The 14,624-nt window shown below is 42.8% G+C and overlaps 1 protein-coding gene across 1 annotated transcript; it reads right to left on the bottom strand.

Moving 5' to 3' along the window:
- Nucleotides 1-10,393: 10,393 nt before the first annotated feature.
- Nucleotides 10,394-13,113, bottom strand: MRPL44 (mitochondrial ribosomal protein L44). Its single transcript, XM_042878171.1, has 4 exons — nucleotides 12,956-13,113; nucleotides 12,398-12,866; nucleotides 11,454-11,632; nucleotides 10,394-10,707 (listed from the first exon to the last, which is right to left on the bottom strand). Exons 1-4 carry the CDS (start codon nucleotides 13,111-13,113, stop codon nucleotides 10,536-10,538), a joined length of 978 nt encoding a protein of 325 aa, XP_042734105.1. The 3' UTR covers nucleotides 10,394-10,535.
- Nucleotides 13,114-14,624: the final 1,511 nt, after the last annotated feature.

Here is a 14,624-nt window from a genome sequence, read left to right on the forward strand (position 1 = left end):
CTCCTAGTTGCAAAGTAAACTATTTTTTTCTCGTAATCTGAACAAACCCAATGAGTTTGAAAAAGAGGACTGTAAAAACATAATGTCTTTCTAAAATTAATGTGAGAGATTGCCATCAAAGATAGAAAAAAGCCTTAAGTCTCTTTGCATTTGTCTTCCTTCTTGGTGATCATTACTAAGAATGAATGCTGTGCTGTAAATGGTTGTTTAGATGAGCTTCTTACAGCCATTAATTTTTCTAAATTATTTTTCTAAGTTGTTTGAACGGGATGTTTGAATATGTATTGAACCTTTGCTTGAGTTAAATCTATTTCCATGCAGTTCAGTTGAATCTAACTGAAGTTTAGTGATGGGAAGGCCTGAGATTTCTCAGGTGGACTCCCACATAGCACTGCTACTTTGTACACCTATCTCCTCTTCACTATTCACTACTTCAATTTAACTGATTTTCGTTTCTGTCATAAAAGTGCTTTCCTTGTGTTTTCTTCATCCTTGACTTTGGTTTTGTTCTCATAAAGCCACAAAAATTGTATATCCATCAACAGGGTAAAAAAGAAAAACATTCTGTTACTAATTTTAGCTGTCTAGAGGTTTGTTCAGAAGAATTAGTAGCTGTTGTGTTATTCAACAGTTGTTAACAGTGGTTAATTGAACGCTGTGCCCTCCTGAGTGGCACTTGCTAGGAGCCCTTTTGAATTTGTCTTAAGACATAAGAGTTCACTCAGTGAAGAACTGTCATGATGTGGGAGATTTTTGAGTGCAGGATTGTCCCACTTTATTGTGAAATCCAGGCCAGGGCCATTTCAGCAAAGTGACCCATTCCAAAGTTCAAGAAGTTTTTTATTTTTTAAATGTAATGAACAACATGAATAGCTCAGGAATCCTGATTCTCTTCGTGCTTCCTGTCTTGGTCAGTGATGTTGAAAGGTTATCAATATTTCAACCTTACCCCTTTGTCTGACACAGTTCTTGAGTTTCCGTCGTGCCTGAAGTGCACGAGATCATATTCCAGTTTGTAATCACAGACTAGGCAGTGGAAAGAACACTCCTGTCTGTACACAGTTGCAGTGAAGGCAAGTCATCTGTCAAAGGAGCATCTCGTACATGAGGTGACTGGATTTTGTTTTTAAGTTCATCCTTACAGTCAATTTTCCTTATTTTTAGGGTGTAGTCAATGTTTTTACTACTGATTTTGATTTGGTTTGTTTTTATTTTCCATTATTCCCTAAGTTCCTGTAGTTGAGTGACGCTTGATAAACTGCACCATAGGTGCAGCTGGACAACATTCGTGTCACGTGGCCTTTCAGAGAAACATCCCAGAGGAGTGGTGGGGCCCTTCAGATTGAAAGAGGATGATATTCACATGTGATCCTGTAAACAGTGGAAAAGTAATAATAAGCCATATCATAGTATCCACTTACTGGGCCTGCCCATGGGAGCACATGCAATACACGAGGCAGCCTAGGGCCTGTGGGTAGAAAAAGAGACTGTGGAAGTGATATCTATAAAGCTGGGATGAAGCAAATGAATGAACTGGGAAAGAAGGAGCTGAAAGATGACTTGGAGATGGAAAGACAAATTAACTCTTGGTTCAAAATTGGAGAGGAAAGAGATATGTTTAGGTTCCGTTTAAACCAACAATTTCTGTATTATTCAGCCATCCAAACTAGTAAGCCAGGGAATGCTCTCCCGGCTCTTTGAACAGCAACAACTGAATTGTCACATTAATCTTTATATGACATACCTTGTTTTGTGAGCTATGAATGAGGTTTGTATTTAAAGCCCAGTGTATTTTCAAGTTCTGTTCCTCAGTACTTTTTCCACTTGACGATGAGCATTTTCTGCCTGTTTTCTGTGAAACGCCCATGGGAGTGGAGAGGCCTTTGTTCTTTCCACTAATGAATCTGAATTATTGATTAGTCACTCTAATCTGTGGAAACGACTATCAGTTAGTGCTGTCTCGTTTGTTTTTATTTTGTATTTTGTATTTATTTATATTTTTACCAAGTCTAAATTAGTACCTTAGATTTGGTAAAGAGAATTAGAAGAAATTTGACAAGCATCTTCACTGGGAGACATGCAAACTTAGAACAAAGAGAAGTAATATTTTCAACCAGTTTTCTCTCACTTGCATATACTTTACCAAATTCCCATGTTCTGCTGCAGACTTTTCTAGAATTTTAGTTCTTTCAAAAAATATCAATTGAGCACTGATTCGTAGAACAGGTTTTACTTTTGTGAGTAGACCTCCTTTGGTGCTGAAGCAGTGTGAACAACTGGGATCTACACGCAGAAAACAGAGGCAATGTTTGGTAATTCTCCAGGTCTTGTGTTACCATAGAACTGTAGGCCTGTGATGCCACAAAGAAGCAGAAGGCTAAGTTAACTGGAATACATAAAGAAAGTCAAAAAGGTCAAAAATGAAGGAAAAAGTGAGCTGAGTCTAAAATGCCAAGACAAGGCACAAAATACCTCCCATGCATTCTCTTTGTCTGAAGCACAGGGCTGGTAGATACGTGACTCCAATGTAGCAATGTGTTTATTTGGCCTGATGAATAAGGCGCCTTGTACACTGCAGTGAAACAATCCATGTAAATAAGCAAAGGACTAAAAGTCACATAAGCATCCATTTAGAGTTGAAGTAAGGCAAAAAAGAACAATATTATCTCAGTGCAAAGTAATGGTGATGGACTTGAAACAGGGAAACTTGGGAAATGGAGCTTTCAGATGTCAGATATTCAATAGACACTAAAAGAATGTCAGGCACATAACACAAACATGGGAAAATTCAGTCCTTCCGTCAGTTAGATTATGAAAAAAAACTTTAGAAGTGGACTGATAAAAGAAACCCTGGTGCTTCAAATTTGGTGTAATTTTTTTTTATTACTGTGATTATTAAAACCGAGGTACTATCAAGATTTTTTCCATGAATCCCTGAGAATTCATCACATCCAAACTGCAGTTCTATAATTCAAGGAGGACAAGAGAAAAAGGCTTTGCAACTGTCAGCATTAACAAGTTAGAAGTACACCAACAAGATGCACAGCAAATAAAAATCCCCTGGAGAATGTAGTAAAGGTTAGTGCAGTTGGAGTGAGTAGATACAGATAATCCTTGGTAGCTGCAAGCAGTCTCTTAAGGGAGAGTTTTTTCAGAAGAGACCTAATCTCAACCCATATATGGGAGCAATACTGCTAAGACGAACCATATTTTAGCAGATTCTATGTTATTTAGTTTCAAAGTAAAAGGGCAAACCCTCAAATTGCTGTTTAGAATGATTGATTTAACATGAAAAGTAAATCCGCTGACATTTGGGCCTCCTGTACATTCTGCTGTACAGCACAAAAGCACCTTCAGTTCTTCTCCTTGAACTGACTCTATTCAATACTGCAAGTCATAGCTGGAGGTGCAAGCAGCTTAAATAACATTTATTTCAAGAATATATTCTCCAGTTGAGAGGCAATGACTGGCACATCTCTTTGAAACAATGTATGCAAGTTTAAATTAAGAAAGCAGATTTTGAAGGTATTTGCCAATAAGAAAAACTGGACAAGAAGGAAAAGAAAAAATGCCCATCAGCATGTGACTTAAATGACCTGACATGAAAAGGAAGCTTTTTTTCGTGGCATAACAAAAATAATTTAAAATTTAATGCTTACCTGCTTAAATAAATTAATATTTTTTTTAAAAAAGCATAACGTTCTACCTAATTTGTTTTGGGAACTGGAAAAGAGAGAGTGCTCAGAACAAAACCTTGCTTCAGTCTGGCTTTTCAGTTCAGTTTGTGGACAAGATATTTAATGGAAAAGAATGAATAAATACTCTGAAGCCACACAGTGACTGAGAATTTTGGGATAACATCCATTCTGAGCCAGCCCCTGGCTTACTGTTTGCTTACAGCAAACAAGAGATTTTTAAACAAAAGAAAGAAACTAAGCAAGTTCCCCATGGTACCGTGGATGAAGAAAATAAGCAGCAAAAAGGAACCTGGCTGTTAATAAATCCTCACAGATATGGAAAGAAAAGTATTTCAGAAGCTCTTTGCCAATACAGTATTTCTTACAGATTATGACTTTTAATCAAGCCTCTCGTAATTGTTAGGAGTTCTGGCACCGTTGGTATAATTCCCCAGAGCTCCCTAAGTTTACACTAACATTCCTGAACTACCAAGATCCGCTTTATGAATATACAAGTCTCCGTTTACAACCCAGTCCTCCACGCATAGGGTTGTTTCAGACCTCTGTACTTTACCACTTAAGAGCCAGCTTTCCATTTTTCATATTCAGCGTATTCTGGACCAGTTTACAACACTGCTCTGATGCCACAGCCACCCTACGGCTTACATTTTCCCACCCTGCATGGAGGTGTGTGCAGGCAGATAACGGCCTTGCTGCGGCGAGCACAGATGCAGGCAGAAGATAGAGCAGGTGTGTGTGCAGCAGGGCCCGTTGGCCTGCAGGGAGCCCAGCCTGCAGCGCCCAGCCCCCTGCTTGCTCATTCGGTTACCATTTAAAATAAAATAAAATTATTAAAAATAAAATAGGAAACATCCAAGCCAGCAAACAAAAACAAACAAACAAACCAAAACAAAAAACCGACACCAAAAAGATTTAACAACGATTACCAGAGAATGGTTCTTTGGTAATTACTGGGAAGTTTCAGTTTTTACAGCAGGAGAAACATATGAACTGACGCAGTCACTTGTCAGAGTAAAGTCATGTTTTGCACTCCCAGCCTTTCCTCACTGACTGCTGTCCAAACCCACCTGCCAAAGGGTTTAGTTCTCTTCATCCTCATAAACCAACCGTTGACGAACCTTCGGAGCACCGTCCACAGCCTCAGCTCTGCTCCACCACACCGAGTGCTTTTTGCCTTTGTAAGGAGCACAGACATGCCTGCCTGACCGAAAACATGCTGCAATGATATCTCATGACATTTGGTGTAGGAATTAAATATTCAAGAAATATTTCCACTGCAAAGGAAACATAAAGACAAAACTGTACACTGATATAATGAATGGAAAATTATACTTAAATCACTCAAATCTAAGGCCGTTAGCCCCCTAGTGATGAAAGGACGATCAGATGATCCAAGTGGTTGTACTGAGCTCATTGTCACAGTTGTTACTTGATGCAGGAGGTCTGCGTAATGGAATGAGCAACCTTCAGATGCAGTTTTGCATCAGGCAACAGTTTTATTTCTGATGGAACTAAAAATCCATTTTGTAAACACATTCACAGTTCCACTATTGAAATTTAAGAGAATAATTATCGTTAGAATAATTATCAATTAGAATTGAAACTGTCATTTTCTCCAGTCGTTTCCTCAAATGTTCTCTGACATTGGGATTATTTCTACAAAATTACTTTGTTACTTGCTAATCCTAAACATCGATATTTGTTCGCAGTAACTTCGGGGATAAAGCCGTACCTCCTCGTTCTTTTTCCAAAATTATCATTAAAATAACGTAATTGCTTTCCCAGACCGAACCAGGACTGTTAGACAAGTTATCGCCCCCTGGTGGTGGGCACACTTTCCCCAGTCAATCTTGATGTGTTCTGTGACACTTCTTCAGTCATATGAGCACTTTCTTAATGAAGCAGCACTGCCTCCGACTCCGCAGCAGACCCTTGTGTAATCTTTTTTTTTTTTTTAATTTTTTTTCCTCCGCTGTAATTTTAGTTTTAATATAGCAGAGTGATTCTCTACCACTGCGCTTCCTTCAGCCTTGAAGAACACATAACGATTTTCATGTAGCTAGACTTAGTTATTTGATTGGCCAGGCAATATCCCCTGCTTTACAAAGCTGCCATCTCAGTGTGATGGCACAGCTTAATTGATACCATGTGAATGGTGGCATTGTTCTCTGAAAGCAGGCAAGCAAGAGAGAGCAGAATGCTTTGAACACTGCCCAAGGTAGAGCCTTTACACACGGATCTCCCACACTGGTCAGAAGCATTTCTCTCTGTACAAGGTGGAAAAGTTGCCAGTGGGGTTTTTTCCCTCTCCACCTAAGCCGGAGGCTACAGAAAGAGATTGATGTGATTTATTTTTATTGCCTATATAAAGTATATAAAGTCTGAGAACAAGTGAGCACTTGCTGAGGAAAGGCTCCACTTTTAATTTCCATCTCAGAACAGTCAGGTTCTGCAGTTATTTCCAGAAGAAACAGTGGGAGCAAAAGGCTAAACTACTTTCAGTCTGGAGCACCATCTGTTTAGAGAAAGGATCATTAAACTTAGCTATGATGGCGATGCATTACCTTGACGACCTGAGAGGCCCCTCACAGTCATCCCATACCTGTACAGTCAGACACCATACCTGAGCATGAAAATATTAGTTCAGTGATTAAAAAAAAAAAAAAGCACAGTCAAAAGTATAATTGCCACGGAATGGTAGAAACCTTACATTTCCTACATTGACGTAGAAAGGGATTGTAATGTTTCAAAAGCACCAAAAGGCCCCAAAGCACCCCAGTTTTTATGTGCACTACGCTGAGCTGCGCTGCTGCCTCCCCATGATTTAAGAAGCACCGACTGCCCTCAGTGCTCTCATTCTGTCACACAGGTTTGCTGGGTCCCCAGTCTGCACCTGTCCAGCACAGCAGCTGCATGCTGGCTGACCAACTGGTGACCGTTTCATTTTCCTAGCTTACCAACCATTCCTTAGGCAAGCCAAAATGGTAAACACACTGAACTGGTGCCATTAGATCAGCGGGATCATTTTGAAAAGATAAAAAGCAAAGTGTCCTTGCACGCTTGTTTCTCTACAATAAAGACATCTCTTAACGTTAAACTTCAAAGCCAAGTGTACCTTAGATGAGCAACCAAATAGTTCTGAGCCTATTTAATGTTTACCACAAAACTTATTAAAGTTAAGGACAGGAAAAAGTAGGGCTCCTCTAACATCTCTGCACTGCATCCTCCCTCCCAAGGAAGAATGAGAACACATCTTTTGATGTTTTTATTTCTTTATGGCTTTTTATAGCATCAGAATGCCAGAGCAGCTTATCTAAGTATGTGATTTATTGTAAGAAGTAAGAGAGCTTGGTGTAAATTTTTAACTGACAACTTCAAACCCCAAATTAACAGGGAGATACCTGTAAAGTGATCGTATTTTAATGTCCTGCCCTTAAGTTACAGCAACAATTAAAATGCAAGCAATTATTTCTGGACTTTTTTTTTATCTCCAGAAAATAATAGGAAAACTTCAGGTAATTGCAACCAGAGGAAGCTGCAGCTGAAAGCAAGGAGATACACAGTGTTCAGTTACATGACCAAACAGCTTGGAACAGCAGCACACACACCTACTGGGGACAGAAACAGAAACAGCTCACGAAGGCACCCTAAGATGTTCTTTTCTCCTTTTTGCTTAGCTGGGACCAACACAGTAAGACTGCCCTTAATTTTCTTAAAAGAAAGGCAATTTTACCACATATTCTGGAAAAAGACAGTGGATCTAGGTGATGGAATCATAGCATCACCAAGGTTGGAAAAGACCTCTAAGATCATCCAACCATCCACCTATCACCAATATTTCCCACCAAACCATGTTCCTCAGTACAACAACTAAATGCTTCTTGAACTCCTCCAGCGACAAGAGGAGAGGAGTAGACTAATAATATTACTTACACATTGTGTTTATTTAATATTTCTGGGAAAACTAAGTCTAGATCAATTTCAATAGTAAAACTGATCATGCATTTAGTGGATTAATGAATAGCTTTTTTTTGTTTTTCTTTGTTTTGTTAATTCTACTTACACGTGTCTGAGCATATTTGCTCATACTCATCACTACAAAGAAGGAAATTAAAGAAAACAGAAAAAGCAAGGGGTTAGAAGACAGAACTGTACTCTTGTCAGGATGTAGCTGTTTGTACACACATGGCTATTTTAAATTAGTGCAGAACAACTTCTGTGTTCTGGTTTACTTTCAGTTAATACTTACGATTATGACAAGAATGGTTTGGACAAGTTAAAAGGAGGACAAATGCACTTACAGGAACAAATATCTGCATCAGATTGAATGTAGCACACAGGAAGATGTAATGGAGGCTGGCTGATAGTTGAGATCATGTCAGCCTATTACAAAATTCCATGAATGCCAGAGAACATACCCTTTTCCACTGCTGTTTATGAATATAATCCCAACAGCTATCTGTAAAATGAGTTGTTCAGTGGGTTGCAAGAATGAACTGATTCTGTTCCATCAGTCAGTTACTGATGTGCTGCTTGATATATGCTGCCTTCTGTGAGGAAGGAACAATCACTGGGCCATGTAAATGCACTTGTACTCAATACCCGGGGCAGAACCAATGCAAGCAGCTTACAAAGTACTTACAAAGCAGACCAGAAAACCACCAGGTAATACCACAGCCTCTAGCAGAAGAAAAGCTGCAGGTTTCCCTGCTTATTTTTGAAGATACTTAATTCTGTAAATCTAACCAATTGTTTAACATCACTGAGTTTGCAATGCATGCTGAGGTGCTAGAAAGTAAAGCAAAGATACCACAAATGCATTTCTGACCATAAGAACCTCGAAAATAGGGCACCTTTACCTACAAAACTCCTTATTTTCCACTCACCCCTTTATTAAAAGAACAAAAAAATCCTTTTTCCATGTCCCCAAAGTATTTTTCCCTTTGAGCACAGACCATTCCGTATGTATACTACACAATACATTGATTTCCCTTATATTAAGCAGTTTCCTTCCAGCATACTAATCAGTAATCCACTTCTCCTAGGATTTATTCTCATATTCCAAACTGTGAGACCACAGTAAGCAGATCTTGAATTTTCTTTTACAGTAAACTGCCAACACACTGCTCTTTTTCTCTCTCTTAAAATACAGCTATTTCGAATAGTAGGTAGATCTAACTTAGAAATTAGAATGTACAATAAATAAATAAATAAAAATCACAATCGTCCTTTTAAAATAGGTAAAGGTAAAAGAAATACCTAATCTGAAAACTAAAAATAGCAGAAGTTATTTCAGAGTCAGCTATTATTCCCCTGAAATATAATGACCTTATTGGCTATGCTTATGTAAGTGACAATAGATTACCTTGATGGAATTTTTAACTTAACAAAAGTAATTTTATGCATTTTTCATATTTGATGGATGTTTCTGCTCTCCTTTTATATTCAAGCTTTCACCCATTTGGTTTACTATGCCAACATCCAGCCAAAAAGTTTTGTTGCTGTCTAGCCACAAAAGTGTTTTACACATGTCATAACAAACATGAGACGTGCATTAATAGCAATCAGTTGGGTGTTTTTAGTTTGTTTTTAGTTTTCTCTCTTGAAAATACTCATTAATCTGTTTCAGTCAAGTAGAACAAAGCAAGATCTCATTCTCACTCCCAGTGCAGTAGGAAGCACCACCTGCACTGCGCCACAGACCTGCTCAGCAGCCACAGTCTCAGGCTGGGGCCATTCACTGCAACACATCCTTCACATAAATGCAAAATAAAACCAGTGCTTACAATGGGGTAAGGTAGAAACAATTCTTCCTTCAACTACTGTCCTGCATTCAGCATCTTCCCTTTCTCCTTTGAGGGCTCAGTCCCAATTTGCAATATAATCTCACTGAAGTTTAGAGGAAACAATTCCAAGATACACAAGGATTGTGTGGCTGCCTCTCCATGTGCCATCCTCTGATACACAGAGTTCCTATTTAACAGGTACATTACAGAGGTACCCAAGCATAACTCGAGTAATTGAAAGCCTTTAAGACAGCTACAGATAAAACGTACACAGATTTCATGAATCCAATACCTCAGTCACATGACAGCTTCAGACAAATGAATGAGTGGAGAAAAATGAAGGTCCTGGAGCATAAAAGAAAAACAGATCAACCAGCAGTGTTCTCATTTCTTTCAGCACAAGTCCTCATAATCCTTGTTTTCCTCTTTACAGATTTTAAAATTAAGAATACTGCCTTGCAGAGAGCATTCCAATAATAGAAACCAATGTGTACAGCAAGAAAAAAAAACAACAAAAAAAAGCTGCATCCAAGCAGTAAAATCTCTAACTGCCATTTACTTTCCTCTTGAATTGGATCACCAATTCAATAAAATTAATGTCAATACCATTGACATCACATTCTGTTTTCACCAGGTCAAGGACAAATGGATCCAGATGCAACTCACAGACCAACGCTGCGTATTAAATTCTACTCATCTTATTAACAATACCCTCAAAACCAGCCCCAAGGAAGCACTCAAGAAACTTTTTTCTATGGATTTTGACACACGCTATTAAGCATCATTAAGAATCATCTCTGGTGATTTATGGAAAAACTTCTCAGCCAAAATACATAAATTCAGGAAGAAAAAAGAACTTCCACTGATTAGGAAAGTGCCCGGACATTAAACACTATACAAAAGACTTCATTTATTTTATAACCATATTTAATTCGAAAATTCCAAGAACTTCAGATCAGAAAATCAAACTGAACTTTGCTCTCCTAAAGGTGTCTATGTTCAGCATGGAAGCCATTCATTCTTGAGAGAAACTGGACATAGCTTTTATTATCTAGTTACTGCTGATAGCCTTTTCAGCTGTCCATCCTTCTTTGGGTTTTGAGTAATCCCACGGTCTCCTGTTCTCAGTATACCCATACAGCTTCCGCAGCGCCACGCGGGCAGCTTCTTCCTCTGCAGCAAGTAGCGTTTCCCCAGGCCCTTCAGCTATTATCTTCTTATCACTGGGAAGAAAGCAAACAAAACATTTTTGTCAGAATCCTGAGCACGGTTGTACATCATGGATCAGTACTGCTAAATGTGTTTTCCCCCAGTCTGTCAATATTGAGGGTAATTTCTATATACAGGCAACAGTGCAGACATTTCTGCTGTTTTTTCTTGCAAAGGTGAGCTACTGGATATTCAGCAATAGAAACCCAAATCAGAAAGACAAGCTCTTCCTGGAAGAACACTACTCTGTTCACTGAGACTCCTAACACATCACTGATTGTTCACAGTATTCAGTTTCTGTTAGCCCTGTTAAAAACATGCAAATCCTTTACTTTGGTCAGCTTAACCAATCTGTTCTTTTTCTCCAGTAAGAAAGCATTTTAAAAATTCCTCAAAAGGAATCCACCTCCCTTGATGTCTCCTCACCATTCTCTAAGCTCTGCATACAGCTGCGGTCCTTCCAGACCTCATCAGTTCTGTGACTGGCAAAGTCCCTATGCTACAGCAACCAGAACATCCTGGCTCTGGTTTTCCTTCTGAGGAAGGGTGTCTGACTCAGACTTCAAAGCTCTTTAGTCCAAGACTGTCTTTGTGCTCTACTCCTGACAATGCTTAAGTGGTTGATTTTACACAGAAGTCACTGCATGTTTTTTTTTAAGTAATAACTTGACCAAGGATCACAGGTAAAGAAACAAAAGGACCATCTTCTGTCCTCCCCTCTTCCCCAGCTTGAATCCATTTAAATTAATACCATACTAACCAGTACAGCCCAATGAAGTACAGTGGCAGAACTGTGTTGACCCCCAGCTGCCTGGTAATTCTTGGTTCTGGAGCAGAGATATTTCTCTTGGCCAACTCTTCCACCAGCAAGCCCATAGGATTTACGACTTCCCAGATCTCAAACAGGTCTTTTCCAATCAGTTGGGGAATTAAAAAATCCTAAATAGAAAAATAGTTAGAAGTTAAAATCAATGGGAAGGGAAACAACAGCTCTAGCTCCGAGTGCCTGTGAATAAAAATCCAATACGAGTCACTAATGCATCTGACAGCAGGTATGTGGAACGAACGATCAAACCGCCTCTGCGCTATGGCACGGCTAAGCAGGACCAGGAGGCGCTGCTGAGCTCTGTAGGCTGAGCTGCTCAGTGTGCACACCGAGCCAAACTGCTCCCACCTGAAGGAGCGGCACCCGCCTGAGGGCTTCACAGTGCTGCCAGGCAGCTCTGAGCGTGAGGTGAGCACTCAGAAGGGAAACCAAAGCAGCAGACTGGATGTCCGCAGGGTCCTGCCAGAAGCTGAAGGCACCATGCAGTGCCATGCAATTTACACCTATTGTGGCCACTGTCTTGTCTGGCAACTGCTGCTGGCTCTTACACAGACCCCCACCTTGTGTCAGAAATGAGATTTTAGCAGATAACTTCTCCATTCCAACATTAGCAATAAGTGAAATGGGAGAAAGGCCAGCAGCTGCCCAAACTACTCTGTTACACCGCAGCTTAATTGAACGTTCTGGTATGAAAAGACCTTTGGATCTTTGCACTCCTGAGCCTTTTTGTTTCAGAGAAAGAACCAAACAACTTCTCTGGATCTTTGGTCACTGAGGTGCAGAACTTTTTGCCTTTCTTCCTTTAACTTCGCCCCCCCCTCCCCCGACACGACCACTTATTGCTATCGGCACAAAAGAAACCACAAAGGCCGGCGCACCCTGACAAATAGCCCGGCTCTCTCAGGCCCGCTGCTGCCCAGCAGCGCTCCCACCACCGCGAAGAACGTGGCGTGCAGCACGGCCGGCGGCGCGGGGAATTGCGCGCAGAGCGCCAGGTCGGGCAGCGCCAGGTTGCGCGCCACGTGGGACACGAGCTGCCGCCCGGTCAGGAAGGCGACGAGCGCCGCCACCCCTGGGGCGGGCAGGTGAGGGTAGGCGGCCTGGAAGCTGCTTGTCAGGTAGGAGTGCGAAAAGGACATCCCTCGGGCGGAAAGCTCCGCGTTGTCTCGGAGGTTGAGGGCGACGGCGTCTTGGTCTACGCCGAGGTCACGGCGCTTCGCCTCCTCGCTTTTAATGTAACAGGAATTCACGAAGGCGGTTTTGAGGAGATCTAACGAGAAGTTTTCCTGCAGGCGGTGGCCGAACGCCTGGATCTCCGCGTGGTAATCCCAGCCGGGCTGCTCCGAGCTGCGGGCGAGGAAGGAAACGCGGTCAGAACGAGGCGGCTCCGCAACCGCGAGCGTCCTCCGCCCGCCGCCCTCCCCTCGTGCTCTCACCGCCGCCGCGGGGCCGCCTGCAGCCGCTGCTGCTCCAGGTAGGCGCGGAGCCACCGCTTCTTCTCGCGGCGCGGCGCGGCGCCCGGAACGAGCCGCCCCGTCCCGGCCGCGGCCAGCAGCCGCCGGGAGACCCGCAGCAACAGCAGCCCGGCGGCCATAGCGGCGGTGGCGGGGCGGAAGGTCCGTGCGCTCACGCGTCCCCCGGGCGGAAACGCTCCGAGTCGGCGCAGAACGGCGCGCTCCGGAAGCGGAGGAGGAGGGGCTTCGTCCATCTGTCCGTCCGCCGCAGCGAGGGAAGGGCTTCGTGAGCGACCCGTGGTGGGCTTCTCTGTTTATAAACAGAGACGTTTTAAAGAGCGAACCCCGAGCTGTTGTTTGGGTTTCATCTGGAAGACAAAGAGCCTTTTTGTTCCCGTAAAAGAAACTTTTATTGTTTCTTGTGTTCCAGAACAGCTCTGTAAAAGCAGCAGGCACAGCCCCTGTTGATGAGAGTTCACACAGAATCCTCCGCTTCACGCCGACGCTCCGCAGCTCCGCAGCAGGACGCGCTCCGTGCCGGCCCTCACTCAGGACAAGGCACGTGCAGCACACACAGCACAGGCTGCAGGCAGCCCCCAGCCAGGGCCCATGTGGCAAAAAATGCAAAAAAGCGACACGTGAAGCAGCCAAACTCAGGAAAAAAAGCACTCAGAAAAGCAGGCACAGCAACTTGACACACAAAGACAGCGCAGAAGCCGTGTGATGCCAGGCAGCGCAGCCTGCAGAGCTCCTGCTGGCACGTAGAACGGATGAGAGCAGCATGCAGTCCATCAGGCATACAGTGAAGCACCCAGGTCTTCTTGCACAGAAATCTCACTGGCTGCTTCAGCCATCCAATTTACCTCTATCCTGGGCAGCCAACTGGTAATTCTCACAGATAAATACTGTGCAAATAGCAGTCAGTCAACAGCAAAATCAGTTGCTGTGCAGCTACAATGAGAATTTTCATATGTATTTACCATCTTTCCAGTCTTCCAGGCAAATGTCCCACTCATGGCATTGGAGAACAGCAAGGGGGGCTCCTCAGTCACTTTATGTCCCAGCGTGCCCCATCCCAGTTCTGCTCCCAAACAGAATAGCATGGCTGCACAGGAGCTGGGTGATTCTTCTGGCCAGTAGGCAGTGCTTCTGCTGGGCAGGGCAAGTCAAGGGTACAGCTGGAGGAGGCCTCATTTCTGCAGCTGTTGTGTATCATCATCTCTCAGCAGTCCGTGTCCCAGACATGGAGCCCAGAAGTTGTCCTGCACAGTGGTCCCAGCTGTTCTACAAAAAGTCACCTCTGAAGCACAGTTCTGCTGTCACTGCACTTTCTCCCACGCACTGACACTGTTAGGAAGATTCCTGTACAGTTGAGGAAGGGGCTGTGGCTGCCACACATCCAAGTGGAAGGTGCAGCTGTACAAAGCCTGGAAGCCACCAACACAGAGGGAGGCTGAGGAGCTCCAGCAGCACTGTGCGTGGCTCAGAGCTCCCACAGAGCAGTCTGGCAAGGACAGCAGCACAAGGTGGATCACGCAGCTGAAGTGGGGATGTTTAACCCTACTGCAGGATGTGGGGACACTGGGCTTGCTTCCCATACAGATGTTCTCAACCACATACACCCAGAGCAACTCCAGAGCACGCCAGGCAA

This window comes from Lagopus leucura, unplaced genomic scaffold (genome assembly GCF_019238085.1).
Source record: "Lagopus leucura isolate 7727_CA_CO unplaced genomic scaffold, USGS_WTPT01 Super-Scaffold_100021, whole genome shotgun sequence".
Lineage (NCBI taxonomy): Eukaryota > Metazoa > Chordata > Aves > Galliformes > Phasianidae > Lagopus > Lagopus leucura.

Coding starts and splice junctions, on each gene's coding strand:
- MRPL44 (XM_042878171.1), bottom strand. CDS start 13,113: ATGGCCGCCGGGCTGCTGTTGCTGCGGGTCTCCCGGCGGCTGCTGGCC. Junction 12,867..12,955: donor CAGGCGGCCCCGCGGCGGCG/GTGAGAGCACGA, acceptor CCTCGCCCGCAG/CTCGGAGCAGCCCGGCTGGG. Junction 11,633..12,397: donor GAGCCGGGCTATTTGTCAGG/GTGCGCCGGCCT, acceptor TTTTCTATTTAG/GATTTTTTAATTCCCCAACT.